General features: G+C 35.4%; 1 protein-coding gene across 1 annotated transcript in view; it reads right to left on the bottom strand.

Moving 5' to 3' along the window:
* The window catches only part of RANBP9 (RAN binding protein 9), a 32,713-nt gene extending 13,390 nt beyond the window's left edge, over positions 1–19,323 (bottom strand). Inside the window, exons 1-3 of the mRNA XM_015814692.1 lie at positions 19,212–19,323; positions 6,819–6,871; positions 3,475–3,642 (exon numbers count right to left, since the gene is read on the bottom strand). Of these exons, the coding sequence (XP_015670178.1) occupies positions 3,475–3,642; positions 6,819–6,867 (217 nt within the window). The 5' untranslated portion in view covers positions 6,868–6,871; positions 19,212–19,323. The remainder of the gene's footprint in view (positions 1–3,474; positions 3,643–6,818; positions 6,872–19,211) is intronic.
* Between the last annotated feature and the right edge of the window lie 2,558 nt (positions 19,324–21,881).

Genomic DNA, 21,881 nt, shown 5'->3' with positions numbered 1-21,881 from the left:
GACATAAAATGTGACTGCTCCACACAATTCTTAGAACTGAATAAAACGAATCCAATTAAACATATGAGTCAAAAATATTATTGTTCATTTTTATTAAGGAAATGATCCAAAGCTATATAATTGTATATGAGCCTCTAGGATAATCAGCTCATTTGAAGGGGAAAATAAAGTCAGGTTGTTCAATCAATGGGATGATAAAAAAAAGTTGTGTGTGTGTGTGTATGGGGGGGGGGGGAGAGGAGTGTCCTGCCTTATTTAAAGAACAGTGTTTTGGGTATTCAAAATCTGATCTTCACAACACAGGTATGTATAAATGTATCTTAAATAGACATGGTTTCATTTCTGTGTTATGATTTTGTATTATGAGAGAAGTTACTTCTCCAATGTGTATACATAAAAAAGATATCTGCACATCTCTATTGAGAATTCCTGAATATATTAAGGATATATTTATTTAATATGAAGTGGTAAAATTCTTTTCTACAGTAAGATGAGAGAACTTTAACAGCTCACAACATTCAAAGTAAATGTTACTAAAAAAAAAGGAGATTTCTGAGGACATCCAAAAATCAGTTGTTAATGCTTCCCTAGGCTGGAAATGTTATCAAACTATTTCCAGAGAAAGCAGATTGTTTATATATGGAGGAAATTCTCCAGGAGGTCTAAAGAACAGCAGGGTAATAACTTAACAAACTAAAGGCCTCTCTTGCATTGGCAAATGTCAATGTTTATGAGATCATCATCAGGAAAACACTGAACAATAGTATACATGGCAGGATTGCAAGGAGAAAGCCACTACTTTTCATCAACATGGAAACAAAAATCTTAGCCGAATTGTGTATTGAAATCGCTTTCTTTTTTCTCTATTGATCCTAATTCTAGACAGGGTGCATAATAATCAATGATTTTTTTTTTAAAAAAAAAAAGTCAACAAAATTGGATTTTTTTATTTTAATCAGATTTTTTTTATTTTTATCAAATTTATTTTAATAAAAGGCTTTTGGAGTAAATATCTATCTAAATATAATTTTCTATTTAAGATACATTAATAATTTTGTTTATTCAGCGTGAAATGGAGCTTAGTTATGTAGTTTGAGGCTGTATATTCTGCAATATTTACATTTTTGGTAAACTCATTCAAGGAATCCAAGCTCTGAAAGCTGAGATAACACGCACTGCACTGATGCATTAACACAATTTCACAGTAACCATGAGATAAATCATAAAGTTCAGGAATATTCCTTTATCCCATTGTTTTGCAAATCTATATACATTATAAACTGTATGATTGTTTGCAGAGAAATGCATCTTACCAGGCTCTAAGTGTTTTAGTTAAATAAAAGAATTTGAGTAGTTTTCCAACTATGTGCGATTAACCTATTAACCTAAAATTGGTTCTGATATCGCTGTTTTACTAACTTGACAGCTTATTATTCTAAATAGGAAACCATTTTGTTTGCAAATAATATTAAAGATTCTAACTACCAGCAAGAATGAGTCCTTATATTTAAAGAGCACCTGTCATTTCAGATCCATCATGGCAGCGCCTGTTAGCGGCCATCCACTCATCTGCTGCCCGCCACATCCCTCACCTTGTGTCATTGCCACATCAGCAGCCGTCCCAGTAAAGTGAATGGGACTGTCAGTGAGTGAACAGCGGGTCAAAGGAGGATCCGCTGCGGGACAGAGATGACAGCTGCTCTTTAAAAATTATGATTTAAATCGAGTTGATTTAAATCAGGCCTTTTTACTAGTGATTTAAATCGACTTGATTTAAATCAAATCCACCCTGGTTCTAGAGAATTAAAACTGAACTCCTCAAAGTCTTTTTGATATCTTTCTCAGCAGTCAGATCTGAATTCCACAGCCAATTACCTGTGGTGGGTTTTAGTTGAAAAAACTTTACAGCTACAAGCTACTTATTCTACTTTATTTGCCAGCATATTAATAATGCCTTTACTTTGGCTCCTTTCAATACTTTACTTTCAACAATATTAGATGGATATTACAACAAAATCCCATTCACCAACAGAAGCCAGAAGGAAACTGAGACCCTAATTGGTATATTTTTTGTTGTCTCTCCCACAGTGATATACATGCAAGAATATTTGCACTTTCGCTCAACAAAAAAATTGGATGTGTTATGAGAGAGGTAATTTTTCCTGCTATAAGGTCACACAATCCTACCATCAATAGCAGAGTTGTCAAGTTTTTAATCTGCAATGATTTCCATAAGAAGGGGTAAAGTGTCTTAATTATGAGTAGCGACTTTTCTTTTGTTTCATTTTTAAGTTGTAATTTCAAAGATTTTACATAACTGTTTATTGCTTCTGTTTAATTTGCTCACTATTTCAGTGATTCATACTGCTTGACTATATTTATACTTCATTAATACAAATCCAGCTCATCTTTGCTCTCTAGATTTCAAAACTCTTGAGTTATAATGACAACATATTATATAAAATATCAACAATTCATATGAAAGTCTAATTGTTCTACTAAAATGCTATGTATTTTATCTGGCATTCTCAAATCAAATACAATATTTTACATTAAGAAACTGCCCTATAAAACAATGTCCATTGGTTTTTCACTTTTGCTGAAAATTAAAACTAAAACTGTAATGCATTTATTGTACAATATTTACTACACACAATTATACATGAAATCAAGGGAACCAAAACTGGGAAACTATCACATATGTGTTCATTTCATGTTTTTTTCACTGAATGTATAATTCCACATCCTTGTTTTGATTAATTAAGCTGTACTGAAAAATATTTAACTGACTCAAACATTAATTCTTGAGATAACCAGAGTAACTGGAAAGCAATCATATTAAAAGGCTATATTTACCATAAAATAAATAAACTACATAAATTTCAAAGCTATTATCAAATTGCCATGCACTGATACTGACAGATAATAGTATCTGTTGGCTGTTGCTTGTATTTTGGTTTTTTTTATGTATTGTATTTTAATTGTTTTTATTTGCTCCCCGAGTCACTGGTTTGAATTGGGTGGCTAAACAAATTGAATGAAATGAATGAATGAATAAATGAATGAATGATGAGGTTTTCTGAACTTTCATTGATAAAGATCAGAAACACTTTCAGAATTCATTTAATGTTTCAGGAATGCCATTTCCACAGAACAGTAGCATGTTTCAAGCATGCTACTAAACTGTGCTTTCATTTCAAACTAATAATGTTTTATTCTGTTAAAATGGACAACTATGTATATTACATTTCTCCAAATCAGATCTTAGCCCTCAGAGATCAAACAAGGATCTTGCCTGAGAAACTAAGACCTGTTTGAGCCAAACATACTTTAATCATTATATTTTTGGTGTGCTTATTTTTTGAGAGTTAAGCTCTGATCAAAATTACATACATCTAAAATTTGGAAAGATTGGTCAAATTTGCTATCATACAGTATTTGATACTTTCACAAAATAGAATTATTTTTTCATACCCAAACTATGCCCATTCTTTGTGTAGAAGCAGGTATTGTTGATAAGATTTACACAACAACCAATGACATCCCCAGTTGTAAATGTTGGACCATAGGGCTGTCCCGTTCCCGAGGAACAAAATGAGTGCCCATCATCTCCATGGTAACCATACGAATGTTTATCCCAACCTAGAAACAAGACAAAAATAAGTATTTACTACATCATAAAATGCCCAGGAACAGATTAAGAGCTGCATCTAAATTTAATTAGTTCTTTCAATAGATTCAAATACATCAAATCCTACAAATGAAAGATCTGGACTGTCTTAGCCTCAACATACAAGAACATACAATATAAAAAATGTTTTATAATGATATGAAGACAAATATTGTGCTTCTGAGCTCAAGAAACTGCAGGTACCATGGATATATAAATTAGCCATGTGTGTTTGCAGCACTATGAATGTTAGAGGGGAAGAACATTTATTTATTTATTTGATGTAATCTAAATGCTGCTTTGACCTAAACAAGGCTCTAATTAACTTACAGAATAAGGTAAATAAGAAAGAGTATTAAAACAATACAGTAGTAAAATCAGTATCAAAACAAAATAACAGCACTCCAAGGAATAGCTTATAGTTTCCAAACCTGGCAGGAAAGTCTCCATCACCACAAAGATATTCCCAAAGCTCTCTAGAATAAACAGGGCTTAATGGATTTCCAAATGGAAAAAGATATTAGAGCCACACTGACTTCATAAAGAATGCTGTTCCAGAGAAGGGGGCTACAAGTAAAATAGCTTATCTCTATGACTCCTGGATATGACATTTCCTAAGGATCCAGAGACACCCTCCTTTTTTAGTAAGTCGAAGCCACTAGAAGAAGGTGATCAATATCTAGGCCAGGGGTAGGCAACCTTGACTCTTTTATGACTCGTGGACTTCAACTCCCAGAATTCCTGAGCCAGCATGGCTGGCTCAGGAATTCTGGGAGTTGAAGTCCATGAGTCATAAAAGAGCCAAGGTTGCCTACCCCTGATCTAGGCCATTGCATTAGAGGTTTTAAACGGGAAAACGGAAAGGCTCCCATCACTTTATAAGTGCTGCATTTTCAACCAGTTGAAGCTTTGGGTGATTTTCAGTGACAGCCCCATGAAAAGCACATTGCAATAGTCCAAATGAAAGGTGACTAGGCATGAGTGACTACGAGCAAGCTCTCCAGGAAAGGCCTTAATTGGTGCACAAGATAGAATTACACAAAGGTCCCTTTAATTATTGTTGCCACCCCCTCATCAAATAATTTTTACTCTGATTCAGCACAGGCCATAGGTTATAAAGTTTGGCATGTAAAAACTGAATGTAAAGTTCTTGTTCAATGCAAGATTTGAAAGCAGCAGAAGAGGTACCGAAATGTTCTCTTTGTACCTAGGAAACAGTATTCTCCCCTTCTTCTCTTCTTCTCTAGTGTCAGTTCTATCAAGATTGTTATTGGCCTGTTTACCAAGCTGTTAGGTTGAAATTTTCTCACGCATTCCTGTATTATTTAGTTGTATCAGCCTTATACAAATAAATTAAGACAGTTGAGAAATCTTCAGTAAAATGACTTTGAAAATGAACCTGGTTTTGGCATTGCAACATGAAACTGTGTGTACATCAGAGGCTAGACATGCATAAAAAAAAAGATGATATATGGAAAGTTATGTATGGACTCCTGGCATTCTGCATTCGCATCAATAATCTTCTGAGTTTTGTATGAGAACGTATAGTTAAAACCTGGTTCAAAGTAATTAAATGAAATTAATTCTTCCCTTCTCATTTTCCTTCCCAGTACAATTTTTGGAAATATAAACAAATGCATATAAATAAGTTTATAAATATAATAATTTATTCAAGAACAATTCTCCTTGTTCAAGTAGACAAATTCCCAAATATGTGTATATGGTTGTTGTTAAACCTTTCAGACCAGGAATATTTTCTGCATTTCCTCTCCACTGCTTAAGGGCAGTTAAAATCACGGTGCTGGGGATAAAATCACAACCAATCTTAGAATATATCATTGATTTAAATATTATTTAAAATGCATTTTAAGATAATTTTTCCTAGTTTAAAACTAAATCTAGGATTTATGCTACTGTTACAAAAATAACTGTGCTTGAGACTGATTAGCAGTGAAGAATGACTGGCTACAAAAACATGTCTCGATTTGTAGACTTTGGTTTGAGAAATTAAAAAAATGTCATACATTATCATCTTAATTCTCACTAAAAATCCAAATTAGACAAGATGTCTCTTTAATGTTTACATTAGCTATTTTCAGCCACTGAATGATACTATTCTATAGTTCCACCTTCTATTTCTCACATTCTACACATATTCAGCTGGAGGAGAACATAAGCATGGTTTGCTTGAACTGGCATAGAGAATTTCTTATGATTCAGTATCCTAACAAAACAGTTCCAAAATATATATCAGTAATAGTACTAAACAGATGAATAAAACTTGTCTTCAATTTTCAGACAGAATGCATAGAAATCAGGAGGAGAAAAGAGGCTAGGGCCAGTATGTACATCCTCTTGTCTGCCCAGTTTGAAGCCCTTCACTCATTCAGCTATACATAAATTAACCTAACAACTAGCTTAATTTCAATTAAGAAAAAAAGGATTTTTTAAAAAAAATCTGGAGAGGATGGTAATTTAAACCACCATGCATACACAAAATGAAAGACACAGTGCAATTCGGGCAATTACCAACACAGACGCCTTTAAGCGTTTTATAATTACCAATCAATTCCTCTAAAGTATTTACAATTTCCAAGCAGAGTTTCAAACAACTGCTAAGAAAAAAAATCTATGTTACTGATAACTCTTTTGGGCCTATTTGATTAGGAAGTGTTCCTCAAATATATTATGCTTAAAGTGAAATCAGCATTATACCAAACTCCTTTTCTTGGTCAAAATGTTACATTTTGAAACTTCCTAAGCAGAGCTAAGATATTCACATAATTGTGGCATGTTGAATATCCCTTTTTTAGATAGAAACATCCATCTATAAGAGTAACCTATTCCAAATAAAATTTATACTGAGATACAGAGTACTTTTTTTCAGTTCTGTTATGCTAAATGGTGTTTAACTGATGTTTGCATAGAAGGCCTGCATTATCTTCCTAAAACCACTCTTGAAATGTTGGAGTAAATTTTGATAGGATATGACAAGCTATACCTTGAATAAAAACCAACATTCTTTCTAAATCCTAGATTACATTAAAAACTTATTAAAGACAGTTCTCATCTAGAAGAAAGAAAAGATGAATGGATTCATATATGATAACAATAAAAGGTTTTTAAAAATAATTATTCTTCATCATACCTGGTAGTCTGTTCATGTTCACTCCTTGAGCCGAGAGCCCAATTCCCATATAACTGAAAAATGGAAATTTAAACAGTCATCTTTCTCTGCTTCATATATACTCATTTCAAAACAGTAATGAAACAAAAAGCAATTTTTCAATTTAATTTATAATGCCAAAATTTTTGACTTTTTACTTAAAATATTTTTATTTATTTGATTTTTATTATTTTCCTTTCTTGAGAATATTAACGACTGATAAAAAATACTTTTACAATATTCAGATATTAAGGAATTATTGAGTATTTATTTCTGGTGTAATTAATCAGAAAAAAAACCCTGTGTTACATTTTCCATTTGGATTATATTTTGCTCTACTAATTAATCTAGAAAATATTTGCCAAGGTTTAAGAACTTCAACAAGGAACGCACCCATGTCCAACTTTGAACTTTGCCATTCCAAGAATCTTCCTAAGAGATAACATGCAAGCAATAGTGGATGGAGCCTGACTTTGACAGGTAGAAATGCCCTAAAATGGTTCCAGAGAAAAATACATGTGCTTAGGGAGGGAAGAAAGGGAAGAAATCTGATGGCAAACAAATCAAATGTCTTCTAGGATGAAATTCCTTCAGGTTGTTCGAAAGTAATACTGATTTCTAAAATCTTTTTCTAGAAAAATGAAATACAATCCACATTTCATGAAAATGACCAAAAAAGAAAAAGAAGAAAGTTGATTTATAATGTATTAATTTCTACCTAGCAAGTAAGATTTTGGAAAAGAAAAATAATTTAATGTGGATTTTCCCCACATTGGTATGTTTGATTTTTAATGCAATTCTGGAAAATATCTACTTTTCAAAGTAAAGTCCCCGTTCCCCTCCCCATGTATCTGTTATATGGAGGTGCTCATCCTCTAAAAATATTAATGAAGAAAAAGAAAAAACATATTTTTGCAGAGATATTTAACATTTACAATAGCTTTTCCTCTGCTTAGCAGCTGAGAAAGCAAGTGTCGTGCCAATATAGGACCCTGATAGGAAAATTCAAATTCAAAATTTAAATTGAATCTTTAAAGATTTCTATAGGATGAATGTGTGTAAACTAAAGATTGTTAATACTCAACATCACAAAACTTGCAGTTATTACTCCTTGAAGCTCAATCATAATCTCCTATCACACAACAATTTAATAATGTATTTTTTGTAAGAGAACAATAAGAACTTACCAAGTGATAAATTATAATGGCTAAAATAAATTATGCATTTTATAATTAATGCTGTAGGCCAGTGGTGGCGAACCTGTGGCACGGGTGCCACAGGCGGCACTCAGAGCCCTCTCTGTGGGCACGCGCGCCGTCGCCCCAGTCCTAGGCCTTCAGCTAGGTTTTATAAAACCTTTTCGCTTTAGGCCTCTGCCGCCGTGTACAAAAAAAAAAGGTTCAATCAATCAGTCAATTTCAACTTCTCGTGGGAAAAAAAAAGATCTTGCAAAGTTGGAATTGATTGATTGAACTTTTTAGTCCCACCCAGTCTGCTGTTACCGCCACAGCCACGCCCAGCCAATGGGCCACACCCAGCCAATGGGCCACACCCACCTGGCACCCAACGATGCATAAGTGGGTTTTGGGTTGCAGTTTGGGCACTCGGTCTCTAAAAGGTTCTCCATCACTGCTGTAGGCTTTATTAGAATTTAAGAAACTGTAAGTGCTAAAATCCAGATGGATTACCTCTCAAGGATTATTTACCATGCCCTACTTTATGCTCAATGATGGATTCAATTCTAAAATTAGTATTGATGACTGCCAATAGAACTGTATAGGCATTCCCTATCAGTTTAATTGGAATTTCAAGTGGGGCCCTGGTCTTTCGCACCTGACAGTTTCACCTCGTTCAGTTTCAAGCAAACTGTCCTAAAGGAGTTTCCAGAGAAAAACAAAGCTAGACGGTCTTTTCTTTAATCAAAGTAGTCAATTTAGCCACCTTAGCCAATTCCATCAGCTTCCCCATTTGTTCTTTCATTGTAGGAATGTGTTGGTCTTTCCCCTTCTGTGCATACAAAAGTCTCGCTTACTGACGTGAATAACAAACAGGACCTTCTATATTCTCCCAGGCAATATTTTCCTGATGACAAATATTTCGGTATTTTAAATGAAAAAAGAAACTAAATATTACTGAGCTCCTCTAATAGTAATAATCACAGAAAATATAAGAATTTATCAAGCAATTAATCTGGAATATTTATTTGCAGATTTTTTAATAACTGCTTTCTTTTCTCACTCTAAATTTAATACATCAAATAAACTGCAATGCAGCCAAATTACGGCAATAGCTTAGGTATTACACCTGGATAGGACCTAGATTCAAATTGCTATTTAACAACTGAGTTGAGTGACTTGGCATTAATTTTTCTATCTTAGCTTACAGCATTATTGTTGCAGAGATAAAATGAGGGGAATGTGGATACTACAGTGGTGCTTACAACTCTTTTAGATTATCTTTTAATTAGATTATATATAATTAGATAATATTGTTCAAGATACTGAATATAGCACTCCCTGGTCTAATTTTTCCAACAGCTACTCTGTGAGGTAAAACTGTGCCAATCTACCTATTCATCTGTCTTGTCTGCCTATCTGCCCCCTCCCCTGCCCCCATGGGTAGTATGTGTCTTGCTCAATTTCAATCTTCTACAAGAGGCCTGAGAGTTTGAAGGTTCTGTGCAGCATCTTAGCTGTTTCTAGCACTATACTCTTCTGGGCAGAGAACTCTCATGTTGTTCTTGGGATCTATTTAAACCATTCTCCCAACTTAGGAGTTACAACCCTATGTCCTCCTACCATTACTAGGACCACTTTGGCTTTTACTTTCCACATCTTTTCTGATTTCTCCTTCAGACCCTTCTCCAGATTTTCATATTCCTTCTTCCTGATGTTGCTGTCACTTGCCACCACTACATCTATTATCACTGCTGTCTTTTTCTTCTTGCCGACTACCACGATGTCTGGTTGATTGCCTTCCAGTTTGGATCTGGAAGTCCCATAGGATCTTAGCCCTATTATTTTCCACAAATCTCTCTTGTGGACTTGGGAGGGTATTGCCCATACACTTTGCAATTGTCCCTGTACACAATGTCAGCTACTTGGTTGTGCCTTTCAATGTATGCTATTCCTACCTGAAACTAATATCCTGCCAGTATGGGTTGAATTGTCTTCTGAGGTCTCTCTGCACAGTCTGCAACTTGGCTCCTAGATAGTGCAGCAGACCCCTGCTTCTACAGATCTGATGCTTAGTTCTTCTTCTGGTACTGCTGTGACTAGTGTTCTCTCTTCCAGCTCTTTCCAGCCACTGGTAGGATTTCCCAATGTCAACCACCTCAGCTATCTCTCAATAGTATATCCCATGCAATGGTACTTCCTGCCATGGTACTTCCTCTGTTTGATCTTCCTCCTTTGTCCAATGCTGCCTCAGGCATTCTCTCAGCAGCTCATGTTTGGGTACCATCTTACTGATGTAGTCCCAGGTGCTATGGGTTTCCTCCAGGACAATGGTTTTGATATTGTTTCCAACTGGTGTACAGTATCTGGGTGTTGGACATGGGATGGAGTCCTTTGTAGATTGTGGATCTTCTGGATCTTCACATCACTATCTCCCGTGTCCTCCTTTGGCCACTATATTGGCAGGGTATCTAACGACTAGCAGGGCATACATGTTGATGGTATGGAACTTGTTCTTTATGAGTTGGCTCTTCAAGACCCGTCTTATTTTTGGTGCTGATGTCTTCCTTGCCTCCTCCTCATGGTTCCCTTGTTACTCTTGGATACTGAGGTATTTGTGGCTGATCAGTATGGCTGTTATGTGGCTTGCTCATAGTTCTTAACTATCTTCCCTCTCTTTATTACCATTGGCCACATTTCTCAAGTCCAAATGATATCCCAATGTCCTCACTGCGGATGGATGGATGGATGGATGGGCGACTCAATGTCTCATTCACTCTTAGTACATAGTTTGATGTCCTCCATGTAGAGGAGGTAGCTGATGGTAGTTCCACTCTTGAACATATATCCATATTTCTTTGGGATTATCTGCCTATGCAGAACAGAGCAGCTACAGTGCATTACCTTGGTATATGCTCCACTTTATGGCTACTCAGATTAAGTCCTTCTAGACCTTGAATTTTGGGTGAGTGTTCTCTCTATGAACAATTGGTGTTGTTCCCAATGTCCTTCTGAGCTGTGCTCATATACTGGCCTATTAGCAATTAATAGACACTAATCTAAACCACAGATGTCCTATGTTTAGAAACATGAATCAGACATGGACTTCTTATGAAATATAACATACATTTGAGTTGTGTGCCAAGTAGGCTGGCTACATAAATCAATTAAACAAACAAACCATAATTTCAAGTAGTGCTCAACTTAAGCCACATGCTGTGGGAACAGTTTCAGGGGTTAACATATGTACTTATTTATTCTGTACTCATAAAAATGCAACAATAATTTAAACAAATATTTAGGCCATTGACTTTTGTATACATATCTAAATTAAAACCCTCACCAGATGGCTCTGCGTGGAACCAGCAAAAAGAATCCAATATAACAGGTTTCATTTTCTTAGGGTTTTCTTAATAATCAGAAAATCCTTCCCTCTAATTTATGACTATTATTCCATATCTTGCATCCTCAGGTATAATAACCAAATACATTTAAATACCAGTTTTAATTTCAAATTCTGACATTTAAAAGAAGTCACTATCTAACTGCAATCTAACTGATCCTATTTGGTTCTCATCAAAGGCATCTCTACTAAGGCCTTATTTAGTTTCATATTCATAATGAAATCCCTCTTCCTTGCCTAACAAAAAAGGCATTTCAAAATTCCAATTTGAAAAACAACAAACCAAGAAAAAAGCATAGGTAAAAATAATCTTGTTTATTTCCTTAGTTAAGCAACTTGGTGACGCCTCACAAATTCAGAACTACAACTTCCATAATGACAGGTTTAGTTTTTTCTGATGGCAGGAGTCAAATGGTGAAAGATTGGGCAGCATAAACAACTAGTTATTAACAATGAGCCAGGTTTCTTAAAGATTCTGACTGATCATTATATGCAAAGTGATTTATGGTTAATAAACTGAGTATTATACACTTAAATATCAATCAACCAGTTTCTCAGGCTAAAACTGTTTTGTACAACCAAAGATTAACTTGAGCATTACACAGGCTAAAACAGGGATCTCCAACCTTTTTGGATTGGCGGCCCGATGGGAGAGGGAGCAGCAGGTGCCTTACGCACACATGCGCAAATGTGAATGTGGCCACACGTGTGTATGTATGTGTGTGTACAAACAGGCTACGAGCATGCGCACCACACAAATGGGGCTGCGAGCATGCATGCAAGGCTGTGACGGTGGCGCCTGTGTGAAGTTTGTGGCAATGCTACTATCAGTGCGAGGCCCGCTCTGTGGCCCGCAGTGATTCCACCCCAGTGCGAAGATCGCGCCGCCACCCCCCGCACGAGGATCATGCCGCAGGCCACCTGCCACTTGCGGCATTGCCACCGCCCGAACATCATTTGCGGCAATGCTGCCATCTTTGTGTGGTGCGCCACTGCCCACTGCCCATGGTGCTGCCATCCCCCGCACAAGGTTCGTGGCAACACTGCTGCCCGCGTGATACTAGCGGCGTTACCACTGCCCGCACAACACTCGTGGCAACAATGGCACGAGGGGGGTTGAGCACGCATACATGGGCATGCACTGCCCAGCTACTCATGCGGCCCAACGGCCAAGAGGCCACGGCTCAGTAGTGGTCCATGGCCCATAGGTTGAGGACCTCTGGTATAAAAATATTCAAAATTAAATGTATTTATAGCATTCAAAGGAAATATTTTAGTGTTATGTGAGGAAAGCTGAATATACAACAAACCAGAAACTAGTTCTCCTGTCTTCATAATTCCCAAATTTTGAGATTACAATTCCAACCCAAACATTAAGATTAACAACAATTCTCATTTCTTTTCTTTTCTTTTTTTATTTTAATAATATTTTTATTGGTTTGTCAAAATATAAAATACAAAGAAAGTCAAAAAAATAATAGAAAACTAGAAGAAGGGGGAGGAAAAAGAAAAGATAATGTAAAGAGGGTAAAGAAAAGAAAGACACCAACTTCCGACTCTCTTTAGCACAGTAGAAGATAACAACATTACAATCACTACTTTTTGTTTTTAAACAACAATATGTACAAACCATTTCTATAGCAACAAACCTATCTACCGTAATTAACAAAAAAAACAAAATCAAGGTTTCATTTTTCATTGCAAGCCCAACATCTGGAAGCAATTTCAAATTAGAAGTAAAGTTAGATTTATTCTATTCTTTGGATAAAAGGATCAGTTTGACCATCTCTGCTTCTCATTGCCGTGGGGAATAATATATACCTGTATTGAGTCATTAATCTTTATTATAATTCATATGATATATATTTTCAGTTATTTTTTTTAACCCTAAAGGGAAAAACACTTTCCCTGGTTTAGATATTTTACTAATTTTAAGCAATACTCAAATATTATAGATAAAAGGGAAAAAACAAAACAAACAAGCAAACAAATAAAAACCAGTGGTCCTCTCTGTCCACTCTTTCAAAGACAGCAAAGTCCATATGATGGACAGAGAGGATCGCTGGCTTGAAAGAAGAGTCAAAGAGGCCATCTATGTCAAAATTGAACTGCCCTCTCTCAACAGAGGGGAAAGGATACGACATCATCTATCTTCAGTCCACAACACAGTCCTTTCAACAGTTCCAAGAAAGCTCCACACCCATTTGCACTAGTCAGATGACCCTCAGGACACAGATAAACCTCCAGGTGGCATCAACGACTCTCTAAAAGAATGCAAATGACCAGCTGCCTACCAGGAGTATAAATCCTTCCATTCCCCACCATTCAGTCAGAGCTGAAGAAGCTTCTAGGATGAGAAGCTAAACATCTTCAAAGAAAAACAAGAAAATCTAATTGCCTCTTGAAAAAGCACCTTTGGGACTTTTTTACAGTGGTAAAAAGGTCAGTGGTGCTGAAGGTGGAATTCACCAATGCAAGATAAACTACTAATTCTTATGATTTGGAAACCATCAACATTGTATTTGTTTTTTTGATCTACAAGATATTATTGACTGATAAGCCAATATCTAATTTTCATCTGCAACTAGGTTTCAAGAGGTATATAATTTAGAATTAAGTCACATTATTTTCCCCAAAACCTTATTAATAATATTATGGATATCAAACAAAACCAGGATAATAGTGAGAGAGCCATGTAGGTAACTGCCTTTACATAATTTTCCATTTTTAAACAATATAAGTTCAGCCAGCCTTTTAAGAACATTCTCTGATATTCAATAAATAGTAAAATAGTCTTTTGCTGAATTATCTTAAGATTAGAAGAAACATAATATCAAATCAGTCAAATCAGTTTGATTTATTCAAACTGATTACTGCAACTCTTTGTTCCAAAGTAATATTTAATATTATCCATCTTCATATTACTCTTCCATTTTAGCTAAATGGTAGGTATTCCACAGGTTTTCCTAGCCCAAATTGCGTTTACAATAACTCAAAGGATTTTAAGACTTGATGCAAGTTTTATATTTTATAAAACATACTATAACTGAATCCATAATAAAAGTACATTAAATTATTTGTATGACACCGTGATATTTCTTTAATAGCTATTTTAAAAAAAAACACGATTTTTATGTCTCTCCCTCAAATGAAAATGGCAAAGCATCTAGATCCTATTTGCATTTCTGTATTGTAGACCGAATAATGAAATGGCTTTAATAACAAAAGGATGATAGTAATTGAGGAAACCTTCTGAAATTCTGTGAAGAGGTATAAAATATAAGAACATTTGTCACTCGGATGTTCTAGTCTAATTTTCTAAAAATGCAGAACTCAAATTTCCATTGCAAATAAATTAATAAAATAAACCAATGAATATAATTGAGACGTGGAGTTAAAAGTATCAGAACTTTTTTCTAAATATCTACTCCAGAATTAAAATAAACTTAAACAGATTAAAACTCCTCCTTTACAAAAAGCCTGAACTTTGCATTATCATACAATATTTCTTGAAAAAAATTAAGTTATCTTCATTATATAAAAAATAACAGATTTCCAGGACAACCGTGTAGAGTTCTACTAAAAATTGGCTACAAGATTGCACTGCACCTCTTTTGTTGTAATATTACACACTTCTAAGAAAGTTAATAGGACTTTTTTTGAGTAAACATAGCCAAGCTCAGGTTCTAAAATGTTCTTGAGAATTGCACAATATGATTAAATATTTCCACTACCTAGTATATCCATTTATTCTTTTGTTACATTAGGACTTGCATGCATTAAATTATAGCAAATACTAAGCTGAAAATATACTATTCCAATCAGAGAAAACTATAAGGAAACGACTTTCTGAATACAACTTATTATATCCACAATTTGTAGTACTTATAGCAAAAGATCCAAGTACATTAGTGATGGTTTAATACAGGCATGTCAAACTGTTGGCCTGCGGGCCGGATGCATCACGCCAAAACCGCACCCACCCCATTGCCGACAATGGGGGAAAAGTCATGATACGTCGCACGACGTCACGTGATGTCGCGAGTTTGACATGCCTGGTTTAATATAACAAAAGACAAGCATTATAAAATGCATTTGCTGGTTTTGATAAACAATGTTGTGCCAAGAGTTTAGCATGGTTGCACAAAGAACTCTCTGATAAACTGAAAGACAAAAAGGGTAAGTATGAAAAATGGAAAGAGGGACACATAATTAAGGCAGAATACCAGCATGTAGCCTAAATTTGCAAAGATGAAGTCAGGAAAGCTAAGGCGCAGAATGATCTAAGACTTGCAACAAATGTCAAAAATAATTAAAAGTTTCTTTCAACATATAAAAAACAAGAAACAAGTCAAAAAAACAATTGGTCCACTAATGGGAGAAGATGGCAAGGAAGTGACGGTCAGCAGGGAGAAAGCAGAGCTGCTTAATTCTTTTTTTGCATCTGTCTTCACACAAAAAGAAAAAATAGCCCAACCTACCAAAAACAGAATCGTAAAAGACAGACAAGGGATTTAAACTGAAATAGGCAAGAAAATGGTAAGAGAACACCTGTCTACTCTAGATGAGTTCAAATCACCAGCACCTGATGGATTAGATCCCAGAGTTCTGAAGGAGCTGGCAGACATGATCTCAGAACCATTGAATCATATCTTTCAAAGATTCTGAAGCACCAGGGAATTACCAGAGGACGTGATTCCCATCTTCAAAAAAGGGAAAAAAATTAGATCCAGGAAACTACAGACCAATCAGTCTGACATCAATACTTGGGAAGATCCTGGAAAAGATAATCAAGCAACTGATCTGAAAACAGGCATGCAGTTATAACCAGAAGCCAACATGGGTTTGTCAAAAACAGATCATGTCAAACAAATCTTATTTCATTCTTTGACAAAGTGACTAAATTAGTGGACCAATGAAATGCTGTGGACATAGTATACTTGGATTTCAGTAAGGCATTTGATAAAGTAGACCACAACCTACTTCTTGGTAAGCTAGAAAAATGTGGGATAGATAACATCACCACCAGATGAATTTGTAACTGACTGACAAACCACACTCAATGTGTAGCCCTTAATGGAACTACATCTACATGGAAAGAAGGAAACAGAAGGGTAACACAAGTTTCTATTTTAGATCCGGTACTCTTCAATATCTCCATCGCTGGGGGCTTTTAAAAACAGACTGGACAGACCTTTGTCTGAAATGGTATAGGGTCTCCTGCTTGAGCAGGGGGTTGGACTAGAAGGCCTCTCCCTTCCAACTCTGTTATTCTGTTCTGCTCTGTTCAGCATGATCTCTAACCAGGGACAATAACAGAGATAGGTTAAAACACAGACCTTTGGTTGCACTCTGAGACCATGAATCATTTGAAATTAACTTCTGCAAAATGTGACTCTGTTATTAAAGTCCAAATTGGAGGATGACCAATGGTTAACTTTCTTCTTTAGATGTAACTGAGAGCCAGTTTGGTGTAGTGGTTAAGATACCTGGCTAGAAACTGGGGGATTTTGAGTTTTGATCTTGGCCTACTCATTCTCTCTCAGACCTAGAAAGAAGGCAATGGCAAGCCACTTCTAAATTCTTGTCAAAAAAACCTTCAGGACTCAACATTCACTCCAAGATGCACACATATGCATTGAATATAGAGCTGGATATTTCTACTGCTAACATTATTTTATAAACTGTCTATATTTACTCTATCAATATCACAAATATAAACTCATATTATCACATTCCTCAAAAGGAATGAAAGTCCAGTTGCCTTTTGGACAAGCATCTTTGGGATAACCATGACCTGGATGATTGAGGATCTCGATAGACACTCAAAAGTAGGAGGAATTATTTATTATTTCTTTATATATCATATTTCTAAATCACCCTTCTCACTCAAAAAGGGGCTCTGGGCGATGTACAATATAATCAATACATAAAAATATAAATAGTAACATTAAAACTTAAATTAGGGTTAAAAAAATTTAAATTATAGAATGACAAAATATCAAAAGGGAAAAAAATTCTAAGATGGCCTTTTAACATTGGATTATTACAGGTGGAGGGGCTCTCAAGGGGCTAACCAGCCCCATGGTTGCCTGATCCTCTGTGACCTTCATGCAAGGATGCAGAGCCAAATTTTGCCCCCTTTGCAGAAAGCCAAGAGATTGAGGACTTTCTTCACCTCTGGTAGCAGGATGTTCCACAAAGTGAGGGCACTGGCCGAGGAGGCTCTTTTCCTAGACCCCACCAGTCGAAATTCTTTGCTACAGACAGGTAACATACCTTCCCTGCCTGATCGAGTGAGATGGGCTGATGAGATTGGATGAAGCCTATGCTATGTATGGTTTTATAGGTGATGACCAATACCTTGAATTGGACCCAGAAGCAAACTGGTATCCAGTGCAGTTTGTGGAGTAAGGGTGTTGTATGAGCCCTTCTTTGGGCACACAGTATGGCTCACGTAGCTGCACTCTGCACCAGTTGAAGCTTCTGGATACTTTTCAAAGGTAGCCCCATGTAGAGTGTATTGCAATAATCTAATAGGGAGATGACCAGGGCAGGAGTGATTGAGGGTAGAGGCTCCCTGTCCAGAAAAGAGTGTAATTGGCGCGTAATGTGGAACTGGGCAAAGGCCCTCCTGGCTACAGCCGCCACCAGCTTTTTGAGCAGGAGCCATGAGTTCAAGAGAACCCCCAAGTTATGCACCAGGTCTGTCTGGGGCAGTGCAATCCCATCCAAAAATGATAAACTCCTGAGTACAGAGGGGCCCACCTCAGTCACTCTGTCTTACTGGGATTCAGTTGAAGTCTGTTGTTAATTAAATGAAGTCCTGATTGTCAACCATGGAATGAGGAAGTACTTATTTCCTCCAATATGCTAACACGATTTACAAAATTTTATCATATTATTAATTACTTATATGGCACATTAGTCTTTATTCATCATTATAATCACATTAAGATAGAGCTAATTTTATTCCCACAATTAATCTATTAACCATAGTTTACTGAACTAATCCAATTGCAACATTTAACTGTAGTATACTGTCCAAACCTGGACTGAATATTCATATATGAATAGAAAATTACAGACCTGCAACCTCAGAAATTGTAGAGAAAGATGCTGCAGAAATTTATCCTAAAGGTGCTTTTTCCAAAAGGCATGATAACCATGACCTGGATGATTGAGAATCTCCATAGACATTTGCAGATGTTTAGGAAAACTGATTTGACTCCTTAAAATTCCTATTCTATAAAAAAGGCTCTAGACTTATTCACTTTTGGAGCATAATTATTAGCATGTTGTGCAAAATGTTTTGTGGCTTCAGGTAGTGGGAACTGTATATTCCTCTATAGACCAAGATTAACTGAATCAAAGAAATCAGAATTTTGAAATTGTAGCTTGCATTAGATTATTTAGCATGAGCCACAAATTTACTAAATTTGAATTTACTAGAATAATAATCGAAAGCAGAAATGAAAAATAAAAAATTCTATTTTAATCTAGGTAGTATGCATACTATTAATTTAACAGTGTTACTGTATTAAATTACCAAAAGGAATTTGTTTGTAATGCAAGTAGGCCAAGTATTTGATTTCTCTGGACTATACAGAAATTGATGATTGAAAAAAAACGAACAGTGTCGGTCTATAACAATTCTTCAACTGAATAAAATGAATTACATCTTTAATATATGGAGAAAATTAGAAACAGCAATTGCAAGCACCACTAATTTTTTTATTAAAATGTCAGCCTGTATAAATCAAACTATATTTGCAACAATATATATGAAAATCTTACCCATCTCTTCCTTTACTGACAATTTTTACTTCAAAATAATATATTCCACAAGCAGCAGGTATGGGATGAGTGGCACGAACAGAAGCAGCATCTTTTGGAGTTTTCCCATGGCCTGTGAAAATATATTAAAATATATTCTAGAAATTGAAGACAATGATTCATTAATAAAACAGCTACAAAATAAAGTACTTGTGAGAGGCTAAACATTTAACTTTCCTAATCGTATTCTTCAATCTGGGTATTATTGAAACCCTAAAACATGCATTCAGTTTAGCAGTAGCCGGTTCTAGAATGAGATTCCCCTGAGATTGGGATGGTCCCCCATTCTACTGATGTTTTGAAGAATCTTGTAGACATGTCTCTGTCCAGGCCTTTAGCAAGATCCCCCTTAGGATTCTATAGGGTTTTGTTCTCTTTTGTTTGGGATCAATGTCTGCCATCCTTGCCATCTTTTTTCCTTTTATTTTTGCCTACTGTATTTTTTTTATTTTTAATGTTTTTTTTCTTGTGAAGTGTCCTGATTAGTTGGAACTTGGCTGCTATACAATTTTAATAAATCATCATCTTCATCATCATTTTGATCAGAAAACAAGGAAAGAACTATTTGTAAAACAATTGTATCAAAACAATGGTTCATTTACAACCATTCCTTATACCTGAAGCAATTTTCAAAGAGTTTAACATTAGTTTCTTTAAAGCCAAGACTGAGTAGTTTACTACTTCTATGTAATTAAGTATTATTTTTGGTTTTATTCCCCAGAAAAACATCTACTCTTAGTACTTACTAAAAAAAAAACAATCTATCAAACCAGTAAATAAGATTAATCATGGCTAAATAATTTTACAGATATAAGATTACTTAAGATACCTGCATGAGATTTGAAACCAGTGATTACATTTGAAATGATTCTACATATGTGTTAAAAATACAATGGTACCTTGGTACTCACTGTTAATTGGTTCTGGGAGAGATAATGAGTACCAAAACAATGAGTACCGAACAATTTTTAGTGAGTCAAAAGGCAGCCGACACTGACAAGTTCTAGCTTGTCCAATACCATGAGTACTGGGACAAAATTTTCATGTCAAAATGTGCTGAATACCAAATTTGATGAGTTTCAAAGCAGTTTTGAGTACCAAGGTATCACTGTGCCTATATTTCCATGTGTATCTCCTCTTGAATTGCCTGATCGGTGCTTTTTGAAGTGTTTATCAGGCCTTAGATAAGGTCCTTATAAAGAGATTGCTAGTCTTTTAATTGCTCAGAAGGTTGAGTTAAAAGGCTGGGGGAAAAAAAGCTGATTTCTACCCACTAATTGTATGTTGCTGGCTCTGTCACCATTGTATATGCATTGCAGGTTTTCCATTACTTCTGCCAATAAAAGGTTCATGAAGCTATATGTTTATGATGCTGATGGTGGGGGAATGCAGCACTATATTGCAAAAGCATTCTGGCTCCATGACTACTTCTGGATATCTGCATGCCAGCACTGATATTCCCTTGCAGCACTCAAGATGAAATTTTTGCTTGTTATTGATTGTCCCTCCTGCTTCATCCTATGCTCCTCTTCTATTAGTATAACTTGTCAGGATTAATTTTAGATAACAGGTTTAGGGTTTTTTTCACATAAAAGTGCTAGATCTGTATTGAGAAGTAATCTATCTGGTAGGGTCCAATGTCACTGCACCTGTTAGTTGCATAATCTGACAAACAGCTAAACTACTCAAGCACTTGCCTAAACTTGCTCAATCTCATTCTAATCATTTTCTCCACATCAGGGAAAGTAAATGGTATTTTTTCCCATTGGCACGTAACATTTAATGGAATGAGAAATTAATCTATGGGAATCCACCAATCACTTTTCTTAATTTGTCCTGCATTTAAACAATAGGTATAGAACCAGCTATCAGAATAAGGCTTAGCAATTGGGATACAAATTTTATACTACATTATTTTATGCTTGCACAGGTTGCATAAGCCTTATGGTAAACTATAAATGTACATTCTTTTCTCAAAGTAGAATAACAGTTTTGAAAACTGTTTAAAACAAAACAAATGTTAACGCAGAGTTAAACTCTTATACAGTGATATTTGCTACTAGAAAATCAAAATATAGCAAACAGCCCACTAAAATATAGGGTTGAATGAGCAATATTCAGTTCACAGTTTAAGTGGTATTTATGCAAGAGAAGGAGCAGAGAAAAAAATGACACTGCTATCCATTCATATCCATATACAGTTTGGGTTAAGCAATAATATTTTTTTCATTTGTAATTAAGCTATAAAATGATAATAAGCCACATGGCCATAATATTGGTTCAATATAAGATAATGTTCAGCGGGGATGGTTTTAATCAGGACACTTGCATTTCAGCTATCTGAAAATTAGTGCAGACATTTATAGAAAATAGTTTGTGTGGTTCCCACATAATCTTATTACTGTAGAATCACTGTTTGAAGAATTGGTACTAAGTAATTCATTCAAATAATTATTAGAGAAGAAAAAAAACTACCTATACAATTTTCCCTTCCATAACAACAAAATTTACAATGGCTCATCTATTTATCAGTATCAAACTTTCATTTGAACGTATTTATAATTTAGTGGGACATCTATTATAGTTTTAAAGTGTTAAGTTTATATAACTAATAACAAAACAGCTACATCA

Source organism: Protobothrops mucrosquamatus, unplaced genomic scaffold, assembly GCF_001527695.2.
Source record: "Protobothrops mucrosquamatus isolate PMUCROS unplaced genomic scaffold, P.Mucros_1.0 scaffold276, whole genome shotgun sequence".
Lineage (NCBI taxonomy): Eukaryota > Metazoa > Chordata > Lepidosauria > Squamata > Viperidae > Protobothrops > Protobothrops mucrosquamatus.
The sequence above is the reverse complement of the archived record's forward strand: the minus strand, read 5'-3'. Positions and strand labels throughout refer to the sequence as shown.